The sequence below is a fragment of the Daphnia pulicaria genome, chromosome 1 (genome assembly GCF_021234035.1).
Source record: "Daphnia pulicaria isolate SC F1-1A chromosome 1, SC_F0-13Bv2, whole genome shotgun sequence".
Lineage (NCBI taxonomy): Eukaryota > Metazoa > Arthropoda > Branchiopoda > Diplostraca > Daphniidae > Daphnia > Daphnia pulicaria.
Genome location: NC_060913.1, coordinates 21,405,707 through 21,426,248, shown reverse-complemented (window position 1 = coordinate 21,426,248; position 20,542 = coordinate 21,405,707). Strand labels below are relative to the sequence as shown.

Sequence of the window (20,542 nt, the reverse complement as noted above, 5' to 3'; positions counted from 1 at the left end):
ACGACGATCAGCGAGCATCAGCACGACCCAGGGAGATCATAAAAAAAACATTACGGAATTCTCCCCCCTTCATCTTAGAATACGTAAGAGAGAGAGAGGGGGGTTACCATTTATAAAGGAACGCGGCCACCGCATATGTACACATAAATCCCCTTTTATAGGATTATCCTAACCCTAAAAGTTCCTTTTTTATACAACTTTTTTGATGTGTTTGTTTATTCCGCAAGAATATATCAGACTCCCCTCCGCCACGTAAAAATTTTGTTTGATGAATCGCCCAACAGAGAAAGAAAAAAAATAAAAGCTTAAAGATGACGTGGAAAATTCATATATTTATTCATTACACTTGGCATTCGACTAATTCCGTCAACAACAGACAACAGGCCAGCACGAAATTGGCGAAAAAATTGTCAAAAGTTCGAATTCGATTGCCTTAGAGAAAAACCTGTTATTTATAGACAGCATTCTTGAGCAGCATTCGTGAAAACCAAAGAGTTTCCCTCCCCCCCCCCCAAAAAAAAAACAAAAACAAAAACAAAAACAAACAAACAAACAAACTAAACGTGAACGGCAACATGTTTTCGGTGTCCGTTCTGACTGCACACGCACAACAGAAAAAGGGGTTTGAAAGTGGGAAATGTCGTTTTGGAAAAATGCAACCAAAAACATGAATAAACTCTCAATCGTAAAACCAACCAAAAATGTTTTACAACGACCTGCTCGGCAGCTCATTTTCTTGGCCAGTTGCTGGACTACCATTTCGGGTGTGACTGGTGTAATAGGAGGTGGAATGCTGTCGACGCAGATGGGTGGCTGCCACCAAGCTGCCAACCGGCAGCAAGGCAGCTCTCCCCACCTGGAAAGTGTCGGCGTCACATCACTATTGTTGTTGTTGTCCTTATTCTTTTGAATGGGAATAGAGGCTCTAGCGCTCGTCAACATTTTCCATTTGCACTGGACTACTTTGATGAGCGACGATGAATGCGGCAGAGATGGAAATATGGCCGCCCGACACCTTCGTAAGTTACGAAATACAATTTTTTTTCTTTCTTTTTCATTGCGTAATCTTGTTAGATTCGTAAGGATAAAAACAAAAGACCTTCAAAAAGCTCTGGAAACTCCCCTTTTAAGTAAGGTATCTCACCCTTTCTTTCGTACAAATTTGAAAAATAAAAAGGGGAAATTTCCTTGCGCATTCCTTGGACTTTTTGTTTTCTTTTTCTATTTTTCTCTAATCGTTTTTTAAATATAGGAGTAACGGACCCGTCGTTCTAGCCCTCTATATTGTAAATAAATTTTAAGTTGATACTGAAATTAAACGGAATTTTTTAATCAAAAAAAGAATAAAACTGCATATCGCTGCAATAAACCAAGAAGTGCGGCATCAATCACAACGAATCTTGACAGGAAAGAATTGCGGTTCCTTAGTCAATTATTAGGCCTACATTGATAAGCGATGGTATTGTTATTATTTATCTACATCTCTTCATCGAAAACCACACTGACTCATTCTAGAATTAGACATTTAGTTGTCATTGATTTCTGATTCCTCTCGTCTTTATTTCTAATTAACAGCTACTCTCCTGCAGTTTTAGAACAGTACCTTGAAGAAATTGATGCCATAAGACAATACTCCGAGACATACAAGAATATAAATACCTAAACATCCTAGCCACTTGTTGATTTTCAGAACGGTCTCAGCTTTTTCTCGACTCTAGACTATATTACACCCCCAAAACAAGGCCCAGAATGCCGCAAATTCCAATTAGGAGGTGACACAAAAGATTCCTGGGGCTGCCCGCTGCCTGATCGATGCCGTGAAACTGGACTTCGTTTAATTGATGCGATACCATCGTCAGCAAACGAATAACGTTACTCCAGACGCTACATAAATACTTAACCAAGTGATTTGACTATGCCGATTTGAGGGCCTACATATTTATGCAAGAATAAATCTACTGACAAATGATTGTATCAAGGAAAGAAATGTTCCTCCATCTGGCTGGTGGGCGAAGCTGACTGTGGTAAATACGACACCACATCTGGCTAACTAATCATCATACTGTTCCCATTGTGGCTTGCGTTTGACAGGAAAAACCATATCCATTTATGTTCCATATCCTTTAGCATCTAATTATAGTGATGTAACTACTATAGTCTGAATTTCTGAATCGGAAGAAAAAACATATCAGCTAATTCTGAAAACCATTACTTTGGACTTTTTTTTATCATTAAGTCTAGGGTCCTTTGCTAGAATTTTTTAAAAACAAATTTCTTTCCAAAAGCTTTTTTTTCACCTGGAAACTCCCCTTTTACGTAACGTTTTTTTACCTTCCTTTTATACAAATAATAATAAAATAAAGATCCCCATGTCTACATTTTTTTCTCTCATTTTTGGTTTGTTTTTCTATTTTTCTCTAATCGTTTATTTTTCTTTTTTCATTTTGGGGGGTTAGCGGCGCTTAGCGCCCTACATATATTGTAAATAGATTAAAGTTAATACGCGGATTGCTTTCTAAAAGAATGACATTTCACAACCATGTGAAGAGGGTTTATTTATTCTTAAGTAATAAGTATAAAAACAATTTCACTCTCAAAAACTAGGTCTGTGGTTGGGTTAATCTCGGTTAATCTTTTAGTCGCGTTCCCATGTACTGCCATTGTCACCAGCCGATTCATTTTACACTGTTATTCAATTACAACAATTAATTTATCAGCAAACGGATTTGACTACAATGACTTGACATAGCTTTACAAACAAATACGGCCTACGGACAAATAAATGAAACAACGAAAGACATTTATGCCCACGGCGAGCGAGTTCAATCTAGTAATTAATTGGTAAATTTCAAAATACTTTGCAAAAACCCCAAAAATGTTATTGCGAATAATCCTGACGGCTTCTTCTTTGAATTTTTTTATTATTTTACTTTGGGAGTATTGCACCCTTTGGCCTTGTCATTACAAATAAATTCAAGTTAATACCGGTACTCAAATTGGAACCAAATCGTTTTTTAAAAGAATATAAAAGTCGATACCTGTTTCGATGCAATAGGCAAACCAGGCAAACAACAACACCATCAATCATGATGAAGCCCAGACAGCTGCAAATCCCAATGAGGAGATTGCGTAAAAGATAGCTGTCGCTGCCTGACAAATGTGGCAGTTTTGGGAATTCACCGAATCCACCTCGAGGAATACCGGGACGTAATTTGAAGTCGGTAATGAGAGAATTACATCTGAGAAATCACTGTCTTCATTAGTTATTGGCATTTCTTTCTTCAAAGCTGCGGGTGTTAATTTAGAGACGAATTTATGAATTTTGCGTCACCTTTTCAATCTCTATTAAGTATTAAGTACCGTCACTGTCACAAATTAGGTTAGGTCTCTATATCTTTTCCCATGAATAATTCGTTTCATTTTTCATGTTGCACCGCCAGGACTGTTGATTTTCCGTTGCGTTCCGTTTGGGAAGAGCGACTTTTCTCATGATGTGGGAGGTGAAAACAAAGTGCGGTCACTTTAAGTCAACCACCCATGTACGGCCAGTGCCTTTGAGCTTTAAGCCTTTAATGAAAAGATTATCTGGGGCTGAACTGGTGGGTCTCTTGGTCCTTCTCCGACGTAAAGCAATTCGGTGCTGATAGAGAAACAGTTGGACGAGTCGATTTTGCTGACATTTTGGGTAATTGCAAAGGAAACGGATTTCGCCATCCGTGGAGACAACCATCTTAAACCAAAAACAAACAAAAAAAAGAATTTTCAAGATTGGAATGATTCTTTTGCGTACCCAACCTATTACGTACCGGTACTTAACCTCCTAGAACAGCTCCTCTGGTCTGATTGACCCATCACGGACACAATGAATGTGACAACGACTCCGATTGCAATTGCGGCGGCCGCATTCCCATGTAATTGGTGTGACGCCATCGTCACCAGCCGATTCACTTGACACTAGTCTACTGAATTACCAATTATTCGACAAAGCTTGATAAGTATTCAGACAAATAAATGGATCAGCGAAAGAAATTGACCTCTGTCGTGGCGTGCCAGTTGACTATGGCAAATACTAAATCTTGCTGTTTTGTCTTCAGATTGTTGCATTTGCGGCTTGCATTTAACAGGAAATACGTGATACATCGGATTCTTATACCTTTTTAACATTGATAAGCAGCTACTTTTTAATAAGAAAAAAAACCATTGGCCAATTCTGGAATTACTGGAATTACTGGAATCATTCATTTTGTTAACATCGATTTCTCGGGTCTATTATTACAACAATTTTATTAACTTCAAAATCCACACATTATCAATAATCCTGATAGCTAAATTTCCTCCAAGCTGATTGCGGCTGATTGTTTAACAGCTTCTTCATCTTCACGTATAGGGCGACTCCTTTAAAAGTAGAATGGAAGTTACGTGAGACGTTGAACCGAATCATTGTCCCCACTCTTTTTGCTGTTTCTGCGTTCCAGCGATCGACTCCTCTAAGATGCAAATTACTGATCGTACATGTACCATTAAAAACAAAACTAGACAGTTTCACTGGTACAATCACACACACTGGGGTTGTAAAAAAACGGCGCAATTATATCCGTGTGTCAGAGACAAATCGGGCCATTAAAAGAGCCGGCTCGCTGCGGGACCAAGACCATTTAGAAAATTAGTTGAATGACCCCTCCCTCTGTACTGTAAAGCCTTCTCTCTCTTTCTCTTTCTCTCTGTCTCTATTGTCTCTTTTCACTTTCAAGAACGGACGATATATTACATCATTGTTACAAATCCGCCAGGACCAGCGCCTATACAAGTGTGGGAGAATATTATGCGCGGCGAATTCAAATTGCCGACGAAATTGACCAATGGGAAACCCGTCAAGACTCCGCCGAAATCGTCCGCTGCTCTCGGAAACGACGTCTACTCGTCGCCGTACGAAGTCCGCGTCCGCCCGCCCGTCTCCGACGTTCGTTGCCGCCGGCTACTCCATCCGCTGACAGCAACCAGCAGTCAGAGCCAAACGAACCTTCATCGGTTAATTCCGATAAAGATTCTTCAACTTCTAAAATGACAATCATCCGTTTCGGTTGTTCACTACCCAAAACGACGAATCAAAATGAACCGTTGCCGCTTCTCTCTGAAGAAGGCGCCGAGATGTTTAGTCGGTTGGTTGTCTAAATCGTTATATTCCGGTTCCAATCATTGTCAAATAATAATTTTTTTTTTCTAAATATTTGCTTGAAAAAACTAATTATTGCAAAAAAACGACAACATTCTACGTTACTCTGGTTGATGAGTATCGTGGCAAATTATGTTGACATTGGTATCTAGTCAAATCTGTTGAATTTTTGTTTTGTTACTTTTGTTTTCCTTTTGTTTCTTCTTTAATTATCAATGGTTTGGAATTGCATTGTGAACATTCCAGCTGTGTTTATTTTTACATAGACCTTGGACTTCCTGTAACATTTCATATCAATCCACTCCAGTGGCTTTTCATAATTATGTGTCCCCTATACAGTATGGTCCAAAAAAATCCGAACAACCTAAAAGCCACCTATCAGTCATGCGGGAACTATGTTAGGCTTTTTGGTCCTAATTTTGGGGGCTAAGAACAAAGCGAAAGGTGGGAAAGAAGAAAAAGGAGTAATAGGCTCATTTAGCCACCGGTCATGCCTTTCCCCCAAAAAAAAATCATGAATGAAACCAGACAGGCTGGCTCATGCAAGTCAATTTTGAGCGAACGTCGTGACGTCAATGAAATCATTCGCGATTATTAATCATTTCCTATTATTTTCCTATCATTTAATTAAAGAAGTAATGAAAAACGACAATTTGATTGTCAATTAAACAAGATTCCATTTTTTGGAGATGCCGTGATTTGAACTCGGGACCAAAGGTTCTTGTCTTCGCTTTGTTCCTAGCCCCCCAAAATTAGGACCAAAAGTGAAACATAGTTTCCCGCAATGTGGGTAGGTGGCTTTCAAAATGAAATCGGTGTTCGGATTTTTTTGGACCATACTGTACATAATAACAGGCTATTACTCGTGTATGTAAACGAGATATTTTCATATTCGACGTTATTTTTGCACTTTCGTTCTTCTTTGACTACAATGTTCAAGCTGTCGGTTAACTTCTGCATTTGGCACTAGATCACCATGGTCAACTGATATTCAAAAAACAAATTGTGTTAAGATCATATTAATAGCTCAAAGCAAATGATAGGCCTAATTAATATATAGTAACTAGTCGTCACAATTACCATCACTGGGAAAATGAGGTGTGAGATGGATCAACTGACTACCAGCATAATCCAGCTGCTTGTCAACTGCTTCCTTTAGCACAAAATTAGCACCATCATCACCTGTTACATATAAAAAGCTTATGTTAAATGAAAAAGCATAGGTTTTTTATAATAGTCAAAAATGAATACCATCAACAGTATGGTGTAGTTTACTTATGAGCTGACTGTGATGTTTTGGCTGCTTGTCAACATCGTCACCATTGATTCCTATTTTAGGAACAAATTTCAATTAACAGTTTTAGGTTTTGAAACAAACAGGATTTTTTAATTAATACTTACTTGAATCAAGAATTTTTGACCTTTCAGCAACTCTTGCTGCCTTGCTGCTGATTTTGTCCATGCACTTTGGTTTCTTGTTTTATAAAGCTTACTGTGCATTTGAATCTAAACATGAATAGACAAAATCAGTGCTGCCTTATTATGGAGATTCGTTAGTTGTTTCTGAGCAGCAATCATCATTCTTATTGTTTTTTCGTTTCAGACTTCTAACTTTAACTACCTCATCCACAGTAAAATGAAATAATGAAATCACTCGTTTCAGTTTGTTCCAGCTTTACAAGAACATTTTGTTCAAGATCAAGAAATATTTCAGACGAATCCACATCAATTTCATAATTAAAACATCTTCTACGCGTGTGTTCAAATTACCACCGAGAGAAAAAATGGAATTGTCAGCAAACATTTCTTTGAACAACAGTTCTTTTAAAACTACCAGGTCAGGTATTAAAGGATTGTAAATGGGTAGTACAATTTTTTTACATGGACAGGCTCTGTCAATGATTTGAATTTAATCAAGAGTTCTCTTGACCTTCTATGACTACAATATCTGACGTGCAGAGCGTTAAAGCAAGGTAAAATGATGAGAGGACAGTGACGCTGAAAATGAGAACAGATGGGTTATTTTGGTTTAGTGGTACAAATTCCCGTACGAAACGGCAAGCTGATTTTTAGCTTAATTACAGCTATCCATTTAGGGGGGTAAAGCTAGCTGCTTCTAGGTTACAATTTAAAAAAAACAGCATGGAATTTCAGGGTTAGATTAAACTTAACATTAGCAGGGGAAAAAAGCTGGCTGTTTAGCAGCTATAGGACAGCTATGATTTATTAGCCTACTAAATACAAGCAAACCTTAAGCTAGTATATTCTTCCTATTTTATACTTAGAATTACCTAGTATATTCTTCCTATTGCATACCTAGAATTAGTCACATACAAAAATGAGTTCAAATTTCTTTGTATTTGACGACGAGATTAAAATGCAAAGACTAGGTTATACAGCATGACAAAAATGGAGTTTAACAGCAAACATATTGCTTAGTTGACGAGGGAAACAATAAGGCGCGTAACTGGCAGTTTGTAGAGGGATGTAACAGCAAACATATATTGCTAAGTTGGAGGGAAACAATAAGGCACATAACTGGCAGCTTGTAGAGGGGTGTAACAGCAAACATATTGCTAAGTTGATGAGGGAAACAATAAGGCACATTAAATGGCAGCTTGTAGAGGGACTCCATCCCTCCTTCTACAAGCTGCAAAAGGAATAAGTACGCGACATTTTTTATTTTGCTACTAGTTCATCCACAGCAGATCCGTCGTCGTTTAACGCTTTTTTCACAGAGCTGTGCTCGGTGAGTAATTTTTGACTTATTAGAGGGTTAACCGTGGTAGCCGGAATTCTCATGTTGTGCTTGCTCTCTCAAAATTTCATGGTGAATTCTGTAAATAGATAGGAAATAATGAGAGATGAAATCATGTCGAATTAATTAAGTTTGTCATACGTATGATTGCATTTCTTGCATCGGCTGGAATAGCCGGCTTTGCTGGCAATTTTTTTTAAATAGGGTCGTTCATATCGCTCGGTGCTTTGCGACCAGATAGGGAGTGTGAAGCCATGAACGCCTTATCCCAAAAAGCCTCCATTATAGTCGCCCCCATCTTTCCCATTTCCCTGAAAAAAAATGGGAAAATGAGAAAATGGGCTGAGAGAAATTTGTTAAATTACGTTTGAAATTACTTGGTCGTAGTTCCTGATTTTCCGTACGACATAGCCAATCTGAGCGCGCTGGGATTAATCATTATGTTGAAATCTTCATGAAGTTTCACCATTGAACGCAAAGGAGCTGCACTATTAGCAGCGTTTACTGCTACAGACTGACGGCTATTTGATGGCAAATTAGCCAGAGCGGTGTCCAGCAACAACACAGATTCCCTTAGAGCCATTTAAAATATAAAATCAAATTAAAATTTACAACCTTGAATAGATGTCAGTCTTAACCCTACTTTGTGCTAGTACTAATGGGTTATCATCACGTAAACTCTTTATAAGTTCGTCCTTTTCAAGTAGTTTCCTTTCGTATTCAGCTTTCATATGTTCGTAATCAATCAAGCTTTGATTCAACTGTTCTTTGAAAAAAGAATTTTCTTCCTCAATGTCTTGAAGGGAATTTGACTGTCCAATGATCTGAGCCTCCTGACTGTTTTCGTCATTGCAATTACTATCATCCAGATGAGATGCTTCATTATTCAAAGATTGCAAGTCTTTCGAAAACTCCTTCATAACAAAATAGAAATTAATGAATAAGTTTTTGTTAAACCACGCGTTTTGCATTTACTTCTCTACTTGGAGTTCGGAAAGATGATGGCGTGTTACACCGAGATACTGGAGGAGTCAGAATAACTTGATTGCGATGAACGGCCGAGTGAACGGAACAATTACTTGAGGCACTGCCACCAATACAGCGATCCTGTACATATAAACAAATCTTTACTCATGCATGCCAGTGATTATAAACACAGATTTAATAATTACTACATCAGTCCGGGGGATTTTGTTGCGGGTACGAGGAGGAGGAGATGGAGCCAACCAATCTACTTCTTCATTACCAGAGTCTGATTCTTCGCTTTCAGATGATGGTAGAGCACTAACACCCAAATCACTGACTTCATCAGCTGTTGGTTTGATTGCTTGATCTTTGCTTCTTGATGGATTTGTTTTCGTTGTTTTTCTCTTGTTGTTATCTATGGGTTCTATGAATAAAAGATTAAGTATAGCAAACACTTTGCGAAAAAAGAAATATTAAAAGAAACCTGAATTTGAAGTATTCCCAACTGTTGGAGGCAAAGACTTCTTGGCATATGAAACAGAAGCAACAGGTTTGGGGGCCACTTGGGATTTTGGAGTTGAGTGCAAGATTTTGGTGGAGCGTGCAGATTTTGGTTTAGATTTCATCATTGCATCACGAGTTATTTCTAACACCTCCATGTCTTCTGTTAAAATGAAAAAGTCAAAAAAAGTTAAAAAGAAAAAAAGGGTCTTCACCTGAAGCACTGTGCTTGGGGAACCTAAACAAACATGATTTAATACAACTTTACGACATTTAGTTTAAATGTACCATTACTTTAAAGCAACATCAGTCTTCCCAGAAATGAACTCTTTGAGCATGCGAATCTTGTTTTCAAGGTTTGGAAGCGACACGAATGTTTTGGGAAAGGCTATGGAATCCATAGGCCCAATACCTAGCTCTGTTTTACCTTTTTTAAAGGAAACGAGAACGTAAATTGTGGGGTTTCCCATTTTTCCAATATTTTTAGGAAAACGATTCCTGATAAGTAAAAACTATAAACTACTTCACACGTCGAAAAAGAAAACGCGTCATGGAGACGAAAGTGAACTAGAATAATGGTAGCTGGAAATACCTGAGCGTTGCCAGATTGTGTTTTCGATTATTTTTTAAATACCAGCAATAAATGGAGTAAAAATGAAATTACCGTAAAAAATTGCAAAGTAAAAGAAAACAATAACAATTTTCATTTGGAGATTTTAAATTTACTGTATTCAATCTGTTTCAACTGAATTGGGTAGGGCAGTTACAACGTAAGTTTCAGTAAGGCAATTACGAAATCCAATTACAGCTTTTTTCATGATATCACTTGCACTGAATGCAACAAGAGTCGATGACAAGCCAACGCATTTTGTAGACTGTCCAGGTAAATTACAAAAATGTAGGGATTCTAAACATTTTGGAGCGGGAGAATACTTTTCTTTAGAGATGGACCCCATGATTCGACCGAGTAAGAAAACTTCTCCCGTAGCATCATGAGCTTCCAAATTGAAGGAAACAATTTCTGTGATGATAAAGAACACATCATTTTTCATGTAAGCGCAATAGTTAATCCGTTTTGGTGAACGAGTGTAACTCGTAGTTGTGAATATTGCTTTCTTTCCAAAAAGAAGTCTTTTGTAAGAGTAATAGCTTTTGATGTTTAAAGGCGCCAGCTCACGTACGGAAGAGAAATAATTTTGAATCGCGGATTGGCATTCTTTGCATGCTAATTTTTTCTTCGGAACTCCAAGAACTTTCAAATTAAAGACGGACGAGTCAATATCTAATGAACTAAGTAATTAATGGTGAGAAATGTTGAGAAAGTCTTTAAGCAGTACTGATACGTTTTGCGGCAAGTTGTACTTTAACATTAGAGTAATTGCATCCGAACGTAAAGCTTTTTTCATGAGAAGATTTTTCACCATTTGCTCTGGTACGCACTGTGTCCCATTAGTCGATGACACCAAAACGCCATTGAACCACTCTGGAATGAAGGTCGACCAGCTCCAAATGCATCCCCAATTTAGCGTAGCACGAGCTAAATGCGTTATCAAGTGGAAATTGAAACGCATGTTTTGATGTCCATATAAAACTTCAGCTTCACGAACAAAGTGTTGAAAAAGGAAATCCACTTCTTGAACGAGGTTAACTGTTACCTCCTCTTGTAACAAGATTTGAATTCCATATATGAGGCACAGAAAGTGATCGAAATACACCTTCGGCAGGAGGTCTTCAAGCGCTGTGAAGTAGTACAAAGCAAAAGCTCTGAAGTTGGATGCTTTCCACTGACCTCTATCAGACAATGGGCTGGACGTCCGTGTTATCTCATAAGGTGGCTTCATTTGCTTCAGACGAGCATCTAAAATTTTTGTTTTTTTTTTCATCCAAGTACCAAGGTTGTTTAAAATATTTGGTCAAAGTCCATAAGTCCACCAGAAACTTAATTCCTCCTTGGCAGACACAATGCAGATAATCCGGTACTTGCGCCTCGACGTAATCAAAATCCAAAAGAGCCAAAAATGGAGAAGGGCCGTTACCCAGAACAGTCTGTATGAACATACAAATTCGATATAGGAATGTACATCTTGTAAATAACAGTATTAAATTGAAATACCATCAGATCACGTTCGTGCTGTTCAATAGTTCTCGGTGTAAAAGTAGGATTTGAGGTCGGTTCGGGGTACACTCTTGTACTTCCACGGCCAATTTTAACCATCTCTCCTGCAAAGGAAAATAATGAAACAATTTTAGAAGATTTCAATCACGCACATATGAATGAATTCTTACCAGGATTAAGACAAAAATCGCATCCACACTCTCCTCGGAAAGTGGAACCATTTAGAAAAACACTGCGTGCCATGGAATCTGTTGTGAGAATTAATGGCTTCACCAAATAAGTTCGTTGATTGAACTGCACTCCTTTGGTCCCAAGCTGCTGGAGTTCCGATATTGAGGCTTCAAGGAAAGGTCCACTTGGGGGCTTTTTGTTACCGTACCATAAGGCGAATAAGAGAATATTTTATCTTCTTAACCAGTAAGGGAGTTCGTTAGGTACTCCCATAAATGCCCAAAAGGTAAATTTGCTTTTTTTGTGACACTCAGCTCCGTCTGTGTTAAGTTGCAGAGTTATGTAACTGATGAGCTCATCAGTGATTCTAACTTTGTCTCGATACAAGTCTCCAGTTTGAATATATCCTTTTGTTTTACCGTCACAGTGGTTCTGCTTATTATCAAACCATTTAGCTGCGCCACTCTCCAACAAATACTGAATTTGTTGCTCGATAGATAGCACTAAAAAATAGCAATTTTTTGTTTCCTTGCTAAAGCGATGGCCACATGGCTGTGAAGCTAAAGGTACACCATCGGCACCAGTTTTCAGTACAGTATCGCAGTTTTTTTCATTGCATACAAAGATCTTCTTAGTTGGTTGTATAACCTTCTCATATTTTTCGGCACACTTGGCTGCACTTGTCATTTCTTCGACAGTTGATCCAGTAAACAATTTCAGAATTCTCAGATGATCCTTGAACGAAGCATTAGATAGTCTATGTTTCAGTTTATATGCCAAGCAAACTAAAGCAAGGTAATTGCCACGATCACAATCTTTCAGGCCTTCCTATAACATTCAATTTTATGGTATTAGAATGTGAGATATCAACAAAAAATAAACTAACAACACATTTTACTATAAAAATGTAATCATCCATATCTTCTTCTTCGTAAGTGTTGCTTCCAAATAACTCGTCATCAGCATTGGAAGCCTCAATGTCAATGTCAGTGTCTCCAGTATTTCCACACGTATCATAAGGCAAGTCAATTACCTTACAATTAAACAAAATAATTTCATTATAGCAAAATCTTGCAAATAATTGATGTTACCTCAGGCGGCAGACTTTCCAACGGACTTATCAATTGTTGTAGCTGTTGAACTTCGTTTTCTGCAACATCACTGATAGACAGTTCTATTTGTTCCTTCAATATGTAGCTGCAGATCCAAATATGCTTCTTCAACTCCCCATTTTCGTTTTAAGTATCGAGAAGGTTCTTTCTCTTTAAAATAAAATTAACAGTAGCAGCCAGTGCTTATTCCACTCCAAAATTTTGCTTTAATTAGCCTCCAACGTTGACACGTTGTAAGATAGGTGGCCATCAATTATGGCCAAATTTTCTATATACATAAAAATGTATGTTTATTCAAACAGAGGGCTCTGACTAAAAATTTTATTCGGTACCCTACGACTAGCTAAAAATAGCTTTATGCACAAAGGCTGGTCGCTACTAGCTACCCTTAGCTAAAACTTACTGCTGCGCAAATTAGATAAATTTTATAAGTCGAACGACTAGCTCGAAATAGCTTAACGTACATAGGCTGGTCGTTACTACCTACACATGGTTAAATTACTGCTGAACGCAAGCAGTCTAGTATCAACAGGTTTAAGCTAGCTGGTAGGAACGAGGCTGCTCCCGTTCAGCTGTAATGTAACTTAAAGAAAGATAGTTATGACCAACCTACGTACGTAAAGCTATTTTTTAGCTAGTCGTTCAGAGACCCAGCTAAACAATTCGTACGGGTTTTCCCCCTCAACGCAGAACCAACGTTGTTGCCCTAAACCACTTTTACAACAGTTATTTTATTACAACAGTTTCCGATGGTAAATGTTTTAGGTTTTTTTACCAACTAAACGTTTTTAAATTTTCCGTAGTAGTGTTAATATTACCAGCAGTTAGAAATTTTGATTCAAAGCTTATCATTACCGCTTCGTAGACCTCTTTAATAGTTTAATACTAATAAATTGCTGGAGGGAATCTAAAAATGGGATCACATAACCAGTTTCAAATAATACCTCGTCGATAACATCTCCAACAATGCCAGGATGCCTGCACACAACGTGAAAAGGGGATACATGGCTGTGTTCATGCTTCACGTGCTGGTAGAATGCAGCGAGGCTGGGGTTATCTATCCTTATAAACAAATTACAAATCGAACACTGCATAGAATTTGACATAACGATGAATGAAGTCATCAAGTGAAGTGTGTAATACATTGCTGGTGTGTACTGTGTAGTCTGCTAGTCTCGTAGTCTGCTTCCTGATCAAAACAAAATAATTTTGAGTATTTTTTACCAAGTCCACAAATCAATTCTTAGCTTATCAATCGATAACGGGAAAAAGTAGTTTTTCAAATTTAAGTATGAATAATTTAAGTAGTTTAGTAGTCAAACTACTGAACTGCAATATAACAAATAAAATAAGTATGATGAATTTAAGTAGTTTAGAAGTGTTAACTACTGGATTGCTATAATACTAATAAAATATTTAAAAAAAATAAAATTTGAAATAAGTAGGCATTTCAGAACTTAGTAGTACTTAAATTTGGGTAAACTACTTTGTTTTAAACTTCATGTTCAAATTTAAATATTTTAACAATAATAAATTGAAAGAATCACCATTCAGTAGGCAATATCCGAGTTAAGTAGGATAAATCACACTTTTCCTAAACTACTTATTAATACAGCAGTTTTAAACTACTGAAAAGGGCCAAATTAAGTAGTTTGCCGCTGCTGTGAAGACTGTAGAGAAAGTTAAAAAAATTTGTTAGATCAACAAAAGAATTCTACCAAGAGAACTGTACCGAAGAAAGCAAAATGAAAAAAATGGACTAAGACTATTGGGCCTAACGTAGACGATCAGGAATATTGATGTTTAGTTTGTCAAGAGCCCTATTTAAAGAGCAATTCGCCTTTGATTCAAATATTCAATGCAAAAAGTGATATGAATGGGCTCATTAGGATTGCGTGGACGAAGATTCTATCAAAGAACAATTGTTTGGTGCGAGAATCATGAAGTAAAGAAGGAGTACCACCTACTGCAATGGAGCTTCGGGGACGATTGGGGCTACCTCGTGAGATGGAGTTGCGGAACACTGTCCCAATAAAAAAACACGTAAAGCATAGGGAAATGGGGAGAAATTTCTCTTTTTAATATAGAAACTCAAGGTTAAATCATAATTAAATACCAAATTCTACTAAGAAAACAATTATTCAAGTTTATCTTTTATTTTTAATTAACAAACACATTTACATCCTTATTAGTTTTTGTGAATACGTCCGAGAAACGGATTTCACATGTAGATTGGGGACTACAGCAAGAACAGTGGAATTTTTCACAACATCTAATTTTGAACACTTAGTTGGTCTGGCTATCAACGATGGATTATTGTATTTGTCTTCCATTCCGTTAAATCTCCGATTACTTTTTCCTCTTGTCTTTTGCTCAGAGTTAGTGTTTTCGTCAATGATATCAACTTCGATCAGCTCGTTGCTTGACCGCCTATTTGAAATGTTTTTTTTTACCAACTGCCATTTCTTCTTTTCTAACCAAAGATCAGTTTTAGTTTTAGCAACGGCTTTGAAGCGCATTAATAAGTAGTCTACTTCTAAAAATTCCCTGGGATATCTAGTTGACAAGGATGATATTGTAAAAGAACTTGCACTGCTATATGGAAGAAAGAAACTTTCTCTTAGTGGCCTAGGAGAAGTAGCAAAAACCTATAAAAAAGTTAGGGCACGTCATACCAACCTTTCCAATAACTATTCTTTAAAAAAATAATCCTCCTATACAAAGCAAGCATTTTCATCACTTCTCATTAAAAAAGGTTTTCTGTTCAATTTAGAAAAAGGAATGATAAACAAGGAATCAAGAGTAATAAAAATACATTGATAACCGGCCATTTGTTGTCAGTCTTTTTATTGGTAAGGGAAAGCCACCAATTCTCAAATATTATCTAAAACCATATCTAGAAGAACTGATAGCTTTACAAAGTGAATGCCTTCAATTCGAAGAAATTTGTTATTCAATTGAGGTATCTTCCTTCGTGTGTGATGCACCTGCTAGAGCATTTCTTAAAGTTATTACTGGTCATACTGGATATTTTCTGTGTGAGCGATGCGATCAGAAAGGCGTTTACGACTAATTTATCCTTGCATATACATTTTTTTAATTGACTGATTTTTTTTTGAGAACTGACGCCTCCTTTCGAGCAAAGTTACACATGCGGATTTCAAAACTAAAAACTTGTAATTATATTTGACCAGAAAACTTAATCTATGCTGAGCCAATCTCATTGTTTCATTATTGAATTCATTTAGTAGCTCCACTGTTGGATGAGTGCCTATTATCCGTATTAAAATGACTTTTTAGTACCTCCTCTCATATTTCGCTTGGCAAAAAATAGAACTCCTCGTAAAAGAATCATTTTAATTATGCACAGCTTTCGTCAGAGATATTCTTCCAAAAAGCAAAAAGTCAAACCAATGACAGTTGTCGAACCACTCAAATTTCCTAAAGTTATTTTTTTTCGTGTTTAAGAGACAATTTTTGTGGTTGTTATATAATTTTATTCCTCTTCTTTTCAGGTAGGTTAAAAAGTAAAACAAATAAAGCTAGTAGTACAGCAAGCAAGCCTTCTAGTGCCACAATTGGAAATAGTACAACGAAAGGTTAGACCTTGATATAATTTTTTAACAATTCACTTAATGTTTTACACATAATTGTATTACTTTCAGTTGTGCCTACTACTCAAACTAAATCACAAAGTAATACAGGGAAGGGGTGTCAAAAACGCTGTCTGCTTTTTCCACAATCAATGGTGTGTGTGCGAAATAAGTGATCTATGAAACTGTATTGAAAATATAGTCTCTTATTACACAACATTGCTGAGAACCATGAATGTTTCAAAATCGTCAAAGTCCAATGCTGAATATCGTCAATCGTCTTCCGAATCGATAGTGACAGAAAAAGTGGAAGAGAGGATATTAGAATTACTTCACACACACCACACACCACATTCACACCACAATTCAGCCTTATATAAAAATTACAAGCAAATGAAGAAGTTGAAAACAAAGATAGAGATAAAGATAGAGATTTGAAAAATAAATTCGCAAGAATTGGTTTCACTATGTGGAAGAGCCCTACTTGTCATCCTAACCTGATGGAATCTTTATTTCACCAACCATAGGAACTGGCACGATTGAGATCAAGTGCCCTTTCACTTAGAGATGTATGGCAGGCAGATGTAAGGCAGGATATTGAATAACCTAACTCTCCCTTGCAATTTAGTGAAGAAAATAAGCCGTACTACATGAATAAGGGACACGATTATTTTTATGAGGTAAACTTGTGGCTGTGTACTACGAAATATTACATCAATTTTCTCTACTCTTCATTATACAATAGTACAATACTTCAGGTACAATTGCAGATGTACACAACGGGATTTCGCTTTGTCTTTTTCGTCTTATACAAAACTATTGAATCTCGAAAACGTTTCAGTTCCATACGACATAGATTTCATGGAGGGTTTTGCAATCCGGAAGGTCAAAGAGTATTTCCTCAACATTATCATGCCTTAGATCCTCGCTGGGTATTTCTGTAAAAATCATTATTATAAACTGCCCAAATTGTTTCTGCAAACAATCCTGACATACCCTGTTATTGTCAAACACAAGAACCTATTATTGTTTCTGTTGTTTCATGTTCGAATTCAAATTGTAAGCGAAAAATATTTCATGTGAAATGCATGCGTGATCATTTTCCATCTTTAACCAAAATAACCAAATTATCGAGCTGTGATGCTTGTAAAAAGGAGGCTGGTTTTACACGAGCTTAGGAGAAGAGAAATAGAGAGAAGCGAGAGAAAGAGAACCAGGAAAATGCAGATTCTCGTCGAGCTACCCGAAGCCGAAGCCCCATTCGTGATATTTCTAGTAATTGTTGCTGCATCTTATGTTACTCAAGAAAACTGTTTCGCGTAAATTAACATACTAATTCATTCTTGTTTCCTGCTGTAAAAGAAACCAATACAATAAAGAAAAATAAGAGCAACGGTGCTGTTTATTTACTTTAAGGTGAAATTATTTTAGGCCAATTGGTAAATGGGACAGTAGATGGGCATGAGATGTACAATGCGCACGGAACCAAAACTAATTTATGAGCCACAGATTCACTGAAATTGACATAATCCGTCCATTCATCAATTAACAGGAATTGGTAATTCAATGGACTTTAAAGAATATAATAGCTTTGAGAAACAGCATCAATAACCCTCTCTACATGAACCCGCACTCTAGCTAGTTATCTGAACCCTCTTACTTCAATGAAAATCAATTGATTATGTTTTCCGAGAAATGAAGAAATTCCAAGTTCGGCATTCTGAAATCCAACAGCTTCGTGAACTGAAAAACCATGGTCAGCCAGTATCAATTGTCCCCAAAGTCAAGGTTCTCAAGTCATCCCGAATCTTCTACTATAAATTTATCACTTGACCTTCCACCATAACCTCTTGATATAAAAGAAATCTATCCTTGCGGAGCCATTCCTATCAAATACTTGGCAGTATTGTGGGACTTATAAATTGAATATCTGGATGTCTATTCTTTGACTTTCGTTGTTTTTCTTTTTTTTTAGTTTTTTTCAAGCATAAAAATTCATACAAGTCGTCGGTGATGAGACGGCAACAAAAACATGTCGCGTCATTTGAAACACACGGTTCGTTGATACCAGGCGCTGGATACAGGAAACGAAGAGCGTATTGGCTCTTTGCTGGAACTTGCACCTGATGATAAATCTTTTCAATATCTCCGTTAATGGGCAGCGAGAATTGGCGGAAGCGGAGAAGAACGGCTACCTGACTTCTTAATAAATCCAACATACGGACGATTTCACGACAGAGTTTAAAATTTTCTTGCACTTAACCAGAGGCACTAGATTTCAACCAATTAATAATAGGACATAGTTGGCTTTCCAATTGTTGTTGGAACGCCAATTCAGTAATATTCATTCCCGGGGGCAGTAGATATGCTGTCAAAAACACAATCTCCATGACCGATCTTGGAGCCACTGGGCCCAATACAGGATTCATCAGGGTTGCGCCAAACTATCTACAACTTTGACGTGCCGGATTTCGAACGTCCATTTAGATGACAGCTACATGGGCTAAGTTATAGAGATGGTTCCTAAGGCTCGTTTTGGCGTCGACCTGGTTGAGTTAAACTCAACCATAAGGTTGACACCAAAATGGATTTTAGCTCAACTCAGTTGGACTAACCAAGTCCAGATTTTAGTTTACGCAAAAATTAATGTTGAGATGTAAGCCACGCCCTCCACTTCATCAATTTGGTAAAACGCATTTTTCCTCAAATCTGACAGCGATTCTCTCTCAATTCGTTTGGTGTGTGCTGTCAATCTGATTTCTTGTTACGCTGCATGGAGATCTTAGTTTTATTCAATATTTGCTTTATTTAATATTTATTGCATCAGGTTAGTTTCTTTTGTCACTTATTTTCTTTTCTTAAAACTAATTTTTTTCCAATTTTTCTTATTCGCAAGTCATTCTGCGATTTTCTCTGGTTTTTCTTTGAGGGTTTGTGCGTATTGTTAATTGGATTGTTGGATCCTTCCTATAAGTGGTTGGTTTTACTGTAATATGTACACTAATCCTGTAATTGTTCCCTTCGTCATAGACTCTGTTGAACTTGTGTAGTTTTCAGTTCTATGATTCATACTACGTTCTTTGTTCTCGATCAGCCTTGCTTCTTAAGGTAGTTTCACCTAGTTTCAATTTCTATTTTGCTGTGTCCTTATCATTCTTTTATCTTTATGTATTACACCTAAGGCGATATCTCCAAAGTGAAATGGATGCAAACAAATTGTTAGTTAATGCCTGTGTGTCTAAAATGTTAACGGAAAGTAGGCAAAGTTCTTCATCAGAAGAGTCCGCGAAGAAGAGGAAAGCATTAAGAGAGCTGCATTAGGAAGCATTTTTCAAGAAACACACCCCAGACAAACTGGATACCTAAGATTTATTATGGAATACTCCAGTTGTGACTTTTGGAGACCTTTTAGAGTTAGTCGAGATACGTTTCATTACCTGTTAAGGTTTATGGAGCAAAATAATTTCAGATCAGAAACAACCTATTATGGAGGTTATGAACCTATGTCGAACCCAGAAGTTTTGTTAATCACACTGCAGTATCTCGGGAATCAAGGCGCGATTCGGTTGCTGGCTGACAAATTTGACAGAACCAAGTCCTCCATATGGAATGCAAAAGCGTGGGTATGCCAGTTTATTTTTGAATGTCAATCAAGTTTAACCAAATGGCCTATTGAAAGTGAAATGGCATATATTGCATCAAAGTTAAGGGGAAATGTGGCTTCCCTGGAGTAGTTGGGGCAATTGACAGTTGCCATATTCCTTTAAATCCTCCTTTGGCAGACCAAAAACAATATAGAAACTACAAAAAGTTCCATAGTTTTGTCATCATGGCTGTTTTTCTGTATGACGGAAACTTTTCCTACGTTTTTAGTGGATTTCCTGGCAGTTCCCACGATTGCTATGTATTTCATCGCAGTTCTCTTTAAAATAAGTTATCAAATCGTTGTTCTTCAATGTCCAATCCACATCAGCGATTCCATATCATTGTGGATTGGGCTTTTTTAATCGAGCAGTGGTGTCTATCTCCGTATAAGAAAGGTCCTAATGGACTGACTCGCTCTCAAAGAACTTTCAATTTCAAATTGTCAGCTTCCGGAATGGTCGTGGAGCATTCGTGTGGGGAATTGAAAAATGGATTCAGAAGATGTCA

At 37.2% G+C, this 20,542-nt stretch overlaps 2 protein-coding genes and 2 long non-coding RNA genes across 4 annotated transcripts; all 4 read right to left on the bottom strand.

The window, feature by feature from the left end:
- Positions 1-7,512: 7,512 nt before the first annotated feature.
- Positions 7,513-8,515, bottom strand: LOC124328060. The gene is made up of 3 exons (XR_006916236.1): positions 8,309-8,515; positions 8,073-8,242; positions 7,513-8,010 (listed from the first exon to the last, which is right to left on the bottom strand). It is a non-coding gene; the product is annotated as an uncharacterized LOC124328060 (long non-coding RNA).
- A 65-nt stretch (positions 8,516-8,580) lies between these two features.
- Positions 8,581-9,558, bottom strand: LOC124326813. Its single transcript, XR_006915866.1, has 3 exons — positions 9,382-9,558; positions 8,907-9,321; positions 8,581-8,845 (listed from the first exon to the last, which is right to left on the bottom strand). It is a non-coding gene; the product is annotated as an uncharacterized LOC124326813 (long non-coding RNA).
- Positions 9,559-10,161: 603 nt separating this feature from the next.
- Positions 10,162-11,931, bottom strand: LOC124321189. The gene is made up of 3 exons (XM_046784091.1): positions 11,685-11,931; positions 11,512-11,618; positions 10,162-11,444 (listed from the first exon to the last, which is right to left on the bottom strand). Exons 1-3 carry the CDS (start codon positions 11,755-11,757, stop codon positions 11,223-11,225), a joined length of 402 nt encoding a protein of 133 aa, XP_046640047.1. The 5' UTR covers positions 11,758-11,931; the 3' UTR covers positions 10,162-11,222.
- On the bottom strand, positions 11,917-12,946 carry LOC124351323. Its single transcript, XM_046801936.1, has 3 exons — positions 12,777-12,946; positions 12,584-12,718; positions 11,917-12,513 (listed from the first exon to the last, which is right to left on the bottom strand). Exons 2-3 carry the CDS (start codon positions 12,602-12,604, stop codon positions 11,917-11,919), a joined length of 618 nt encoding a protein of 205 aa, XP_046657892.1. The 5' UTR covers positions 12,605-12,718; positions 12,777-12,946.
- Between the last annotated feature and the right edge of the window lie 7,596 nt (positions 12,947-20,542).

Coding starts and splice junctions, on each gene's coding strand:
- LOC124321189 (XM_046784091.1), bottom strand. CDS start 11,757: ATGGCACGCAGTGTTTTTCTAAATGGTTCCACTTTCCGAGGAGAGTGT. Junction 11,619..11,684: donor CGATTTTTGTCTTAATCCTG/GTAAGAATTCAT, acceptor TTTCCTTTGCAG/GAGAGATGGTTAAAATTGGC. Junction 11,445..11,511: donor AGCACGAACGTGATCTGATG/GTATTTCAATTT, acceptor ATGTTCATACAG/ACTGTTCTGGGTAACGGCCC.
- LOC124351323 (XM_046801936.1), bottom strand. CDS start 12,604: ATGGATGATTACATTTTTATA. Junction 12,514..12,583: donor TGGATGATTACATTTTTATA/GTAAAATGTGTT, acceptor TGAATGTTATAG/GAAGGCCTGAAAGATTGTGA.